We start from the raw sequence: 13801 nt of genomic DNA, 5'->3' as shown, positions 1-13801 counted from the left end.
GGTACAAAGCTCCCTGTGTTCAGGTGTACTTCTCCATGTGAGTTACAATACTGCAGTAAAGACTTCAATAACTGACATTTAGTGGTTAAAAATCACTGCATGACAAAGAGCCCAGAGGGAGGAAACTATTTCCAGGAATCAAACATTTGCTAAGTAGAGAATTGAGATTGGTTCAGCCTAGGCTGGAGATGCCCAATCATTTGTAACATGGCTTCCTAAAGCCTTTACTGATATTCAAAGTGTAGCTTAGGTCTACAGGATCTATAATGTGAGTAGACCTGCTGATTCAATCAGAATTTAAAACTTCACCATCAGATGTTGCTCAAATGTATTGAGGAAGTGTATTCGCACACTCAGGTGTCTTTCACACACGACATGGACACCTTAAGTAGCCACTCCTATAGCACAACCACATTTTTACTCCTCAGCCAGGGAACACATGGTTCAAGATGCTTGCTGCACTTACTTTCTGAATTCTGGGACAAAACACCTAACCAGAAACAGCTGATGGAAAGGAGGGTTTATTTCTGCCCACATTTTCAGTGGAAGCATAATCCTGGTGGGAAAAGCACGACACGAATAGGAAGCCGGCCTGCATCATCAGACCCCAACGGGAAGGAAGCTGCCCATGTCCTGGGCATGGTGCTGGGTTATGTCCCCCAGAGCCCACCACTAATACACCTCTTCTAGCAAGGCTCCACCCAGCAAAAGCCCCACAACTTTCCCAAATTGCCACCAGCTAGGGACCAAGTATTCAAACACATGAGCCTATGGGGGACTTTTCATTTAAACCACCATAGGACCAGTTTAGTTTCCCAAATGTAACTTTGTACATCTTTAAGGTTATACTTCCATAATAATGTAAATAATTTACATACTTTAGTATAAGACATAAAAGGCAAATTAAACAAAGGTCTTTTCAGATGCACATAATAATAGACACAAACACTGAAATCGCAAAGAAGATTCTAAAATCACAACTTATGGGTCTGACTAAGATGCTTGATTATGAAATCAATGACAGTATAGAGACATACATTAATTATTCAGAACATAATTCTGGAAATGTATGCTTGAAGACTGTGTGCCAAGAAGTAGGGGATAGTGATCAAGTGAATGGAAAACCCTAAAATCATGAATAGATGTTGATTGTTAACCCTTGGTTGTGAACTTGGCAGGATCACCATGGAGCCAAATTTCTTCACTTGTCTGTTCAGGACGTTAAAATTCCGGTGAATTTGGGTGGGGAGACACACCCCGAGTCATTCTGTCAGCTGGGAGGTCCCGTGTATGGAAATGGAGAGTGCTGGCTGAGCTGCAGCGCCGTTGCTGCTCTCTGCTCCTCAGTGTGGAATCTCTGGAAGTGAGCAGCTGCCTCAAGCTCCGCTGCCACGCTTTCATCCCATGTTGAACTGAAACAGAACTACAAGCTGCAGTGAAGCCTTCCTCTTCTGAGCTGCTTTCACCCCATGTTGAACTGAAACAGAACTATAAGCTGCAGTGAAGCCTTCCTCTTCTGAGCTGCTTTCACCCCATGATGAACTGAAACAGAACTATAAGCTGCAGTGAAGCCTTCCTCTTCTGAGCTGCTTTCACCCCATGATGAACTGAAACAGAACTATAAGCTGCAGTGAAGCCTTCCTCTTCTGAGCTGCTTTCACCCCATGATGAACTGAAACAGAACTATAAGCTGCAGTGAAGCCTTCCTCTTCTGAGCTGAGTTTTGTCATGTATTTTGTCCCAGCAAGGAGAAGTTGACTAACACAGTTATCAACAACAACAACAACAACAAAATGTCAGGGAGCTGAATACAGACAATGTTTCTCTCTGCAATGGTTATTGAGAAGGCAGAAGCTTCCATCAAAAGAGTACAACTGGTTATCAGTGTTTTGTTAATAAAGTTGAAGAGTGTTGACAAAACATAAGCAAATTTAGACATCAAAACAGTCCAGTAAATTTGGGGCACTGTCACCAGTTTATAATGGGGTCCCATACACATCATTTCAAATAGATACAAAATCAAGCGTTGTGGAACTACACCTGAATTATATCGTAATTACTGGTTTTTGCTTTTATTTTAATCTATGTAAAACACAGATTGCACCCATCTGTTCATTCGACCCTCTACACTTGCATGTAGAATGCCTAATATACTGGGGGAAGTACATTAGCAAACCTTGATGTTATCACAATTTTATTAAAGAGCAAGAGATGGCCCAGAGGTTAAGGTGCTTGCCTGTAAAACCTAATGACCCATATTCAATTCCCCAATACCCTTGTAAAGGCAGATTCACAAAGGGGTGCACGCATCTGGAGTTGTTTGTTTGCTGTGGCTAAAGGCCCTGGCCATTCATTCATTCATTCTCTCTCTCTCCCCTTGAAAATAAAATATTTAAAAATATTTTATTAGAAACAATGTTTTTCAACAGGAAACAACCAGGCCTTTGTTCCATAATTAGCTCTTCTAGTGACACTCCTGTGCCTTATGCAGCTCCACCTCCAAAACACAATTCCGAATCCAGTCAGTTGGTTGGAGTCTTAAGCCACTTGGCCATAACTGATGCACTCTGCTAGATGAAGGAGGGCCACCTAGAGAAAGTGACGGTCATTCTGCTGTCAGACATGGCCTTTGCCACATTTCTCCTCAGGCTTGTTTTCAGCTGGACAGTAGGGGAAACAGCACAGCAGAGCAATGAAGAAAGGCCAGCTTCTCTCTGGTCGTCTCTTCCATGTCCTCACGTCTCCCCATAGGTGACGGTGAAGGAGGCGAAGAGCTAGTATGGAAGGCGCTCAGCTCAGAGGTCTACCTCCCTCGTCGTTAATGTTCCCATCTCTAGTTTCTGTGCGGCTGCCCGTCGGTGGCCTCGCATACAGACAGGTCAAACCCAGAGCCGTCATGGGCTCAGTTTAAAGATCGGAAGCACCTGGCAAACCCGGGAGGCGGAGCAAGGCTCGACGGCCACGTGGGGTAACCAACAGCAGCCACATGCGCTTCCCACCCAACGTCCCTACACCGCGCCTTCCTCATTTTAGGGCGCGAAACTGAAGGCAGATCTCGAACTCTGCCCTCAACATATGACCTTCTCTCGACCGTAAAAAAAAGAGAAAAAAGGACATCGACAGTGTCAAGGAAGCAAGGGAAGCGCCAGTACCCGCGCAGCCTCCGCTGCAGAAGCCAGTCTCCGGGAACCCTGGAGGAGACCAGGGTCACGTGCAGCCAGGCCTTAAGGGGAGAGGGGTGCCTTAAGGGAAGTGGACTTTTTTCTCTACCGACAGAAAGTAACTCCCCAGCTTCGAAGGGTTTCGGACTGATGGCCTCGCAGTGGGTGGTGGGCGAGGCGAATACAGGAACACCAGACCCCAGACTGACGCAACATCTGGCCCCTCCGCGGGGATCTTTCTAGGACCAGGGTTCGGAGCGGCTGTCGGGACTTGGGTAGACAGGGAGGAAGGAACTGGAAGCAAGAAGCCTGTAGAGAATGGAGCTGCAGGGTCCTGGGGGAGACCTAGAGGGCGAGGAGCCAGGGGACCCCAGGGAGGGGGGCGAAGAGGAGAGGGCCAGGGTCCCCAGGGAGCCAGGTGGGGTAGAGATGCCAGGGACCCCCGAACAAAGGGCCAGGGTTGAGGTCCCAGGGGAGGTGGGTGGGATTAGTGTCCCCAGGGAAGTGGCCGGGGTAGAAGGATTGGGGGTTCCTGGGGATGGGGTGGGGTCCCCCGGGCAGGCTGGTGGGGTGGAGGGGCAGGGGGACCCTCAGGAGGTGCGCAGGGATGAAGAGCCCACGGGGAGCTCAGGTGGCCGGAGCTGGGCCCAGGTGGTGGACTCTGAGCCCGTTGGCCAGCTCCCCAAGGGCGGGGCGCCGGCGGGGCCCGGGGAGGACCGCCCGGAGGCCGAGGGCGGGGGCGGGGGCGCCGGCCAGCGGGACGGGCCCGGCGGGCGGCACTGCGAGGAGTACTGGGAGGGCGGCCAGAAGCGCTACCGCGAGCGCTCGGTGAAGAAGCGCGCCCCGCACACGGCCCGCCTGGAGCGCAGCACCAGGCCGCTGGGCGCGCTCGGGCCCCGGGCGCCGGCCCAGGACCAGCAGGGCGCGTCCCTGGGCGTGGGGAGGACCCCGCGGGAGCCCTGGGCCTCCCGCGCCAAGGGCTTCAGCTTCACCCCTCGGGAGGTTTCCTTTCGGAAGCCCACCACCCGCTTCAGCCTCGGCCACAAGGTGTCCCACCGCCTGTCGCAGCTCTCGTCCGTTCCCGGCGGCTCGCGCCTCAGTGTCTTCAACGAGCTGGCGAAGATGGGCGACCCGGACCTGCTGGAAATGGTGGAGGAAGGTAGGAAGGAGCCCCCGGGCCCGGGCCCGGCGCCCCGCGCGCACCTGCTCCAGCGCAGGGATCGGGGGCCGTTGGCCGCCTCCGAGGCCCTCCGTCCCGCTCCGCACGGCCCCTGCCCGGGGTGCCGGCGTGTCTGCCGCGAGCTCCTGGGAGCCTAAGGTCTCAGGGCCGCATGTTCTGGACGCCGCGGGCTGCGGAGACGTGGCCGCCCAGGCTCCGCATCCAGCGCTTGCGGGAGGGTTTCCCAGGGAGCGTCGCCCCCCAGCGCAGATGGCGCGAGGGAGCCGGCCACCCCTACTGACCGCCAGTCACGTTTTAAGATGGTCACTGAGGGCGCAGCACACCCTAAGGTCTATCAGCTTATACTCTAAGGACAGCTGGCTTTAAAATAAGACAGCTTTAACTGAAGCCTGCGTTCTTCCATTGCTGAGATCTTTGCACAAAGCTCTATTTCCTGCAGATTTATTTAGTAAACTCATGGTTCACACATATGCATGTATTTAACCCCCCTGGGATCACCAAGACCCCTCTTTCCTCATTGATACGGTTTATATGACCTGTTAGCATTAGATCTAAACATGAAAACAGGCTTATTGTTTGTTTTTCAATATTTTTAGGAAGGCAAGGTTTCTCCATAGTTAGTCTGGCCTAGAATGCATTATCTAGCCTAGGCAGGTCTTGAGTTCGTGGCAATTCTCTCCTCAACTTCCCTACTGTTAGAACTACAGACCTGCCTGGCTCGCGTTTTCAAAGTGATAATTTGCTCAGTACGGCCTTACATGTCGGTATTCCTCTTCCCAGCTTTGTTGAGATACAACTCACCCACTGACCCAACTTTTAAAGTGTAACGTTCAGTGGTTTCCATGTATTTACAGTTTTGCCACCATGACCTTAGCTGCCATCTCCTGTCTTCCTCCCTCCCAACCCTAGCTGCCTTTCTCTACATGTCCTTATGGAAGACAGACACTTCATAAAAGCTGGCCACGACATTGTGATCTGTTGTAACTCGCTTCTTTAACATGACATGATTTTAAAATATTTTATCTATGTGTTTGCAAGCAGTGGGATATGGGAGTGTGGGGGGAGGGGGTAAAAATGGATGTGCCAGGGTGTCTAGCCACTGCAAACAAATTCCAAATTCAAGCACCACTTTGTGCATTTGGCTTTATGTGAGTACTGAAGAATCAAACCCATGTCTTTAGACTTTGGAGGCAAACACCTCAACCTTTGAGCAATCCTTCCAGCATCTCTTGATATATATATACATATATATATATATATATATATATATATATATGTGTATATATATATATATATATATATCACATACATACACACACACACACACACACACACACACACACACACATGGTTTATTTATTTATTTATTTATTTGAGAGCGACAGACACAGAGAGAAAGACAGATAGAGGGAGAGAGAATGGGCGCGCCAGGGCTTCCAGCCTCTGCAAACGAACTCCAGACGTGTGTGCCCCCTTATGCATCTGGCTAATGTGGGACCTGGGGAACCGAGCCTCGAACCGGGGTCCTTAGGCTTCACAGGCAAGCACTTAACCGCTAAGCTATCTCTCCAGCCCTGTTTTGTTTTTTTGAGGTAGGGTCTCTCTCTAGCCCAGGCTGACCTGCAATTCACTATGAAGTCTCAGGGTGGCCTCGAACTCACAGCAGTCCTCCGACCTCTGCCTCCCAAGTGCTGGGATTAAAGGCATGCACCACCATGCCCGGCTTTCTTGATATGTTTTAAGTTTGTTCATGGACTAGTCCACCAGTCCATTTGGTTGACAAGCAGCCATCCACTGTAGAAACATGCCACCCCATCTTTAGGTAACATATATCTCTTTGCTATTGTGAATAACGCTGCATGAGTCTTCACGTGCAAGTCTGTGTGTGAACACAGATGAATCTTCACGCATGAGTTTGTGCATGGACACAGGCCCTCATTCTTCCCGGGTGTGTACACTTAGGAACATCTGTTGAAGCTTATTTTGAAAGACACAGACACACAAACACACACATATATATGAGAAATTTCTATCCATATCTTTATAAGCTTCAGCTATTTTCCTTTTTATTGTTGATTTTTAAGTTTTATATATTCTATATAAAAATACCCATGGTGGGCACCTAATTCGAAATGTTTCCTTCCACTCTGCTTTTCTTTTTGAGTTACTTGCATGGTGTCAATTGTTGCTTACTTCCTTCTTTTATAGAATTCAGAAATGATTTGAGGATAGAAGGAAATAAAGCTTTTTTTTAAAATTTTTTTTATTTATTTATTTGAGAGCGACAGACACAGAGAGAAAGACAGATAGAGGGAGAGAGAGAGAGAATGGGCGCACCAGGGCTTCCGGCTACTGCAAACGAACTCCAGACGCGTGCGCCGTCTTGTGCATCTGGCTAACGTGGGACCTGGGGAACCGAGCCTCGAACCGGGGTCCTTAGGCTTCACAGGCAAGCGCTTAACCGCTAAGCCATCTCTCCAGCCCAAGAAGGAAATAAAGCTTTTGATAAAAAAGATCTAATGGTTCTGATAATAATATAATAGATATCTTTGTTAGGGAAGATGATTGCTCTGCATTGGTGAAGAAAAGTCAGCTCACTTCCAGAGCTCTTCACCTGAAAGCCCCTTTCAAGACTTATATGGAGATATATATGTGTATATAATTGGATATGTGATTTCATTTTAAACATTTAGTAATTCCTTATAGTTGGACTCTGAGAAATAAAACTGAAAAATGTGGGCTGGGGAGGTATCTCAATGGATAAGCTGCTCACCTTGTGATTAGGACAAGCGGGGTTTGGTGCCCAGTGCCCATAACAAGTATGGGAGTGTGCACTGGTGGTCCCTGTGCTAGTGAGGCAGACATGGATAGCATCCCTGAGAATAACAACCGAAGCTGTTCTCTGGCTTCCACATACATGTACATACACACATGAGCATGTACTCCCATACACACACATGCACACATATGTAAAAATCCACAAACTTATTCTCTGTAGGAAAATTTATTTGGAGTACATGTATATGATGTAACTCTAAATAATGAAGAAAGGTATTTCAACTTAGCAATATGCAAATGAACTATTCACTGAGTGGTTTGAAGTTCAATGTACTGGAGCTACAAAATGATTTTATGTTCTAGAATCTGTGTGTTATGTTAGCATCTCTTCAACATGACGTCACATGCAGCCAAAGTCTGTCCCTGGAAATTTCAACACATTTTTCCAAATGTATCCCATTCCTTGGCAAATATCTTGGTAATTTATTTCCTCGAGTGGTTAAAGTCACTCTTCTGGTCTGAATGAATGTTGGAGAAAATGCTGATGAGGAATGCCACAGATATGGTGACTGAATCTGGAGTCGGCTCCATGCCCGGAGCAGAGCAGAGTGGACGAGACAACTCAGAACATTCTTATTTTACTAGATATAAAATCAGACTGTGAATTAGTCTCCCAGATTGGTTTTGTGCCATTGTTTAAATTTCTCTCACCACTGAGGTTTTATGAGTGCATTGTAATAAGTACACACTTTTTAGTAACAATCTGGTGGGTTTTCACGAGCTTCCTTTAAATATCTTTTTCCTGAGGTTTGCTGACATGGTTACAAAAACAGAAAGGCTGGCCAAAGGAAGCTAAAAATATCCAGGTTCTGTCACATCAAACCTTGGGAGTTATTTCCATTGTAAAATGTAAAATAATTCTTAAAGTAAATTTACTCACACTTTTCATCTTCTTGCTCACCTCCGCAGATTAAATGTGAGTCCTTTTCAGAGGTAGTTCATAGATAATATTTAATAAGATACTTATAAGTTTGTTACAGTTTCTCCGTGTATTTTATTCAAGGATTGAGCTCAAAAGGAATCACAATCTCCAGTTGACCATTTGCCTACTACATAGGAATACTTAAAATGAAGTTATAACAGCAAAGCATGATAGACGCTATCTACAAACACTCCCAGCATTGTGTTGTGTTGATGGAACTGAACTACTGGCTGGTTGGCATTGTAAGGAAGGTTCTGGAATTGAACTATTAGCTAGTTGGAATTGTAAAGGAATGTCTTGTAATCAAATTATTGGTTGGTTGGCATTGTAGGGGAGCTTCTGATTTGCAACATTCATTCTGTAGTTGACTTATGGTCAGTTAGTACCAGACAAGTCATTTTAGGAGTTCAGCATTAGAAGTTGGATGTAAAGTTGTGTGCACTCTTACAGCTATGTTAAGCACTGTGTCTACTCACACCTTTAGTCATGGGACCATCTGATATCATGAGCACTTGTGTGTTTTTTTTACAATAGGGATATGTTCTAAGGGATATGCTGTCAGGTGATTTTGCAGATGTGAGAACATCATAGAATGTGCTTATGAGAACTTAGATGGTCTGGCCTACAACACACCAGGACATGGTGTGATCTGGGAGCACTGTCTTAGCTGGTGTACTCTTGAGAGAAGTGTTGTTTATGTCAGCCATGGCTGGGACGGTAGCTGCTGGTAGGAGTGTAAACCGAGAAGATTGCTTAGTAAATGCAAGGGCTATTTTGGGGCTCTGGGTTTGCCAGAAATTACATTCTTGGTCATGTACTTTCTGTGAATACTCAAAGTTCTATCTATTCTGGTTTCACTTCTCTATATGTATTTGATAATTTGTCATGGTGATTAATGTCAACCCTTATATCTAAGTTTATAGCCTATAGAAAGAATGTAGCCATGTCCAATCTTCATGAACAAAGTTGGAGGAGCTCTCAAATGACAATGTGGAGCTGGCTTCAAGCCCTGCCCTCTCAAATAGGTCTCTGTTCTGACAATAGGTGATGGTTATGTAGTTAATCATTATACTTGTGAGTGTGAACTTGTATCTGATGTGTGGTCATCTGACTGTGCATGAGAGCTTAGTGTGTGAGGCAAAAGATCTATCCCCTTGGGTCTTTCTGCTTCTCAGAAAATAATACAATCTACCAACAGTGTGGTTCTGAGGAGGTCTTTGGCCAAGGCTGAAAGGAGAATGTCCTAGCTGGAAAAATGGGAAATACAAACAAGCTGAACCAGAGGGGAGAGAGAAAGAGAGGGAGGGAGAGGGAGAGAGGGAGGGAGGGAACTTCAGAGAAAGTATGAGTTTAAGGTTACAGTGGGAGAATGAGAGCAGCAGAGCGGTGGTGGCTAACAGACTTGGGTTGTCCAGTTGCAGAATCCTGAAGTAAATGTGTCAGGTTCAAGTTAGAGTTTGAATTTTTTTGCCCTGATTTTTGTTATGTTTAATGGCACAAAAGTAAGGTGAAGAGGGGTTTAATGCTTCAGTTTTCAGACTTTCTCTGTAAAAATAGATGAAGTGCTGTCTGCATCTCATAGAAGGCTTGTGCTTCTTTGTTTTCTCAGAGCTTAGATCTGGATTTTGTTTTTTTGTATCATTCTTGTTACAGTTGCAGTGTTTTTATCATGAAAATAAAGCCTTCCCAAGTCAGTATTCAGACATGATAACTTGAGGCAAACCTGTGTTTTGGTTGGTCATAAGGTACATTAATTCATTTGGAGTTTTGCTGGCATGATTACTGAGGCTCTTAGTGTATGAGGAATAGAAGTTTATTGAGCTCAATTTTGGAGGCTAACAGACCAAAGATCAATTGTTCCCATCTGATAAGCTGTAGAGCCTTCTGGCCACATTACAACATAGTGGTTGGTATCATGGCAGGAACATAGGAGAGAGGATATCACGTGGCTGGACAGATGCCAGAAAGATTTGGGGTTTGTCTGGCCCTTCTCGTAACCATTTGCTCTCGTAGGGACTGAGGCCCTGCTGGAACTAGAACTCTGTCCCTCGCTCCCATTTCTGTCTTTCTCTCTCTATTTTGCGTGAGAGTGTATATGGTGCCTTTGTATGCATATGCAGATTCATATGGGTGCCACACATGTGAGTTCAAGCCGGAAGAAGTTCTTGGAAGTGGCGCTTCATGAACACCATCCACCTTCTTCTGAGCCATGAGTTGAGGCTGGCCCTGAGCTTACTGCTTAGGCTAACCAGGCCTGCCCAGTGAGCTCTAGGGGTCCCTTTTTCACTGACTCCCCAATGCTGGGATTACAGGTGTGCACATCCATTTACATGGGTCCTGACCAAACTCCTGATCCTCAGACTTGTGGGGCAAGCACTTTTCCCACTGAGCTGTCTCCTCAGTCCTAATAACTAAGTGTGTCTCCCATGAGTGATGTGACTATGGCCTCCTTACCTGCCACTCGACTCCATCTTTCCAAAGATCTTCCACCTCTCAACATTACCACTCAGGAGGCCAGGTTCCCAGTATGTGAAACTGGAAATATACTCAGGCCAAATCCAATATAAGTACAAATACATGTCCAAATAACTAGACATGGAACCATTATAAGGACATGTGTGTGCTCAGAAAATAACTGTGCCCACTAGAAACTGGTACTTCTCTGGTAATTCCAGGACGAAATAAGGAGAAATCAGTGAGCTGCCCAGATTTCCTGGGGGTTGGGGGGAGTAGTTCTGGTTTGTTAAGTGCATTGATCAGAGTAAATTTGTTTATTCCTGGGTGAGAGAAACTGTGTCCTGCATATCAGGATATGGAATTCTCTCCTGTATCTTATTAAAATCAGGATGATTTTAATAAGACATATTCTAGTAAGACCTCTTCTATTTGAACAGTTTGGCTCCCCAAAGAGTTTGCATGCTCTCTTCCAGTACTTTTTATTTGAAGTTTGTATGCTGAAGTCCTATTTTCTCCTTGTGTAAACTTGTTGAACGTACTCCTGTTGGCCAGAGTAACGAGTCTTTCTTTCTCTCCTGTCATTTAGAGTTAAGAAGCCTAGATGCTCGCAGTGCTCTCCAAGGGGGTGAGGTACGTTTCATGTGTGCTGAGTCGGGACGCGGTGCTCTCCCAGGGGGTGAGGTAGGTTTCATGTGTGCTGAGTCAGGATGCAGTGCTCTCCCAGGGGGTGAGGTATGTTTCATGTGTGCTGAGTCAGGACGTGGTGCTCTCCCAGGGGGTGAGGTATGTTTCATGTGTGCTAAGTCGGGACGCAGTGCTCTCCCAGGGGGTGAGGTAGGTTTCATGTGTGCTGAGTCGGGACGTGGTGCTCTCCCAGGGGGTGAGGTATGTTTCATGTGTGCTAAGTCGGGACGCAGTGCTCTCCCAGGGGGTGAGGTAGGTTTCATGTGTGCTGAGTCGGGATGCGCTGCTGCAGCTCAACATGTAGCTGTCTTTCCACCCCAGTGATTCACCCATATTGCATTCTATCTACTTGGTTCACAAAGTAATCCTTCCATTGGCTATCCCTAAGTTATCTATTCTTTGTTCTCCCTAAGTCCCCTAAGTAATATATCTTTAGTTATCTAGTTATCCTTAAGTTCTCTAAGTTATCCATCCCTCATTATCCTATAACCAGGTCTCATGGGGATTTAATTTTTTTATTAATTAGTTATGTACTCAGTGAACAGTCAGGTTGGTACCAATGTTAGATTCATCCATGTCCTACCCCCTCCCCCTAACCCCTCCTTGTTGAGGTATATGGGTCATGCATTCTGGAGTTAGCCCATAGTTATGGGTAGGAGAAATGTTTCTGCATATCATGACCCAGTAAGTGGCTCTGACATTCTTTCTGCCCTCTCTTCCACAAAATTTCACTGAGCCATGTTGGGTTCATTTTTGGTCTACTTCAGTGATAAGGTGTTGGGGGCCTCTATGTCTCTGGTTATCTGATTTGGTAGAAGTTGATTGTTCTCTGTGTCGATGTCCTTCACCCTTGTGCTGGTACCTGGTTCACCAAGAAAACAGCACCCTTGCTTGTTTCGCCAATTATTCTTAGTTTCAGCTGGGGCCCTTTTGAGGTATGATGGGGTGGCTCTCTCCTTAAGATCTACATCTATCTGAAAAAGAGAAGCAGATTCTCCAATGGAGAGTAAGTTAGCACCAGACAAATGGGATAACCCTTTTTTTTTATAGAGAATTTAATAGGTGTAGGCCCTCTTATAGTCCACAATTGGTGGTAGCTTGATAATGGAGAGTGGGCTCATGTTTGGATATGGTTCTGACTTGTTTCCCAGCTCCATCTATGGGTCCCATACCACTGAGGGGATCAGTTAGTCAAATCAAGAGCAGTTGGTTCCCCACCATGGCTGTGTGCCACTATTGCACTTGTGTGGGCATCACAACAGGTTATTTGCTGCTAAGTAGGTTAGACCATGAGTTGCTTGGACAGATATTGGTCATTTCCCCCCAGTCGCCCATGTAGCACCTTTTGGCACTAGACACGCTGACTGTCTGGGGACTGACTCTCTTCCAGCTTCCAGCCATGTAATTCCACTTTACTTGTCAACCGCATATGGTGTCTTCAGCAGTAGGGTCTTACCACTAACCTTTGGGTGGTCATCAAGTACTCTGACAGAAATCTGTCTTTCTTTTAGGAAACTGACACAAATCTAGCCCCAAACAGCAATGGTACCATAAAATTCTACATCCTAAAATGCAGACAAAATGATTGAACCTTCACCAGGCCCTTACAGGGAACACCTGAGCCATAAGACACTGGAGAGGGTATGATGAAGATTGACCTTAATCTTCTACAGCCTCTCTCTCTCTCCCTCTCTCCCTCCCTCCCCCTCCGCCCCCCCCCCTTTCCTCTCTAACTCTTTTATATTAGTTATATTTTTCTTCCTTCTCTTAGTGGGCACTGACCTGTAACTCCCAGTACCAGCATGAGTTACTCATTTTAAAAGTAACTATAGGTCAATCCCACTTATTCTGGTAAATATAGCTAGAACTTGTCCACATTATTTTTTAAAAAATTATATATATATATATGTGTGTGTGTGTGTGTGTGTGTGTGTGTGTGTGTGTGTTTGACAGAGAAAGGAGAGAGCAAGAAGAGAGAGAGAGCAAGGAAAATGGGCATGCCAGGGCCTCCAGCCACTGCAGATGAACTCCAGATGTGTGAGCCCCCTTATACATCTAGCTAACATGGGTCCTGGGGAATCAATCCTGGGTCCTTTGGCTTTGCAAGCAAACGCCTTAACTGATAAGCCATCCCTCCAGCCCATTTAAAAATATTTTTATTTGTTTATTTATTTACCCATTTACTTGACAGAGAAAGAGGGAGAGAGAGAGAGGAAGAGGGAGAGAATGTGGACATTATTTATGACACAAGCATAGGAGGATTGTGTCCAATGGACAGGCAGGCTCAGACTTGAAAGTCAACAATGACATTGGTTTCCTGAGTTGTTTCTTTGCTATATCAGTTGTGAACTGGGCTAGGGATGCTTGCAACCTGAAACTGCTGCCAGAGGCAAAGCAAATTTCAAGAAATGCCAGGTTGATATGAAGAGCAACTTGGGAATACAAAAGCTTTTTGTCACATAAGGGGAGAAATAATCATGGCTTTATCTCTGCCCTCTATCCTGCAAGATGGGTGTCAGAGAGAGAGCAGAACAAAGCTCCAAGACCCTTGTCACTCCC

General features: G+C 46.0%; 1 protein-coding gene across 2 annotated transcripts in view; it reads left to right on the top strand.

Annotated features, from left to right (window-relative positions):
- Positions 1 to 4052: 4052 nt before the first annotated feature.
- The window catches only part of Ano5 (anoctamin 5), a 62515-nt gene continuing 52766 nt past the window's right edge, over positions 4053 to 13801 (top strand). For both annotated transcript variants that reach the window (XM_045145237.1, XM_004650662.2), the window contains exons 1-2: positions 4053 to 4320; positions 11145 to 11188. In XM_045145237.1, the coding sequence (XP_045001172.1) occupies positions 4284 to 4320; positions 11145 to 11188 (81 nt within the window). In that variant the 5' untranslated portion in view covers positions 4053 to 4283. The remainder of the gene's footprint in view (positions 4321 to 11144; positions 11189 to 13801) is intronic.

The sequence above is a fragment of the Jaculus jaculus genome, chromosome 3 (assembly GCF_020740685.1).
Source record: "Jaculus jaculus isolate mJacJac1 chromosome 3, mJacJac1.mat.Y.cur, whole genome shotgun sequence".
Taxonomy (NCBI): domain Eukaryota; kingdom Metazoa; phylum Chordata; class Mammalia; order Rodentia; family Dipodidae; genus Jaculus; species Jaculus jaculus.
The sequence above is the reverse complement of the archived record's forward strand: the minus strand, read 5'-3'. Positions and strand labels throughout refer to the sequence as shown.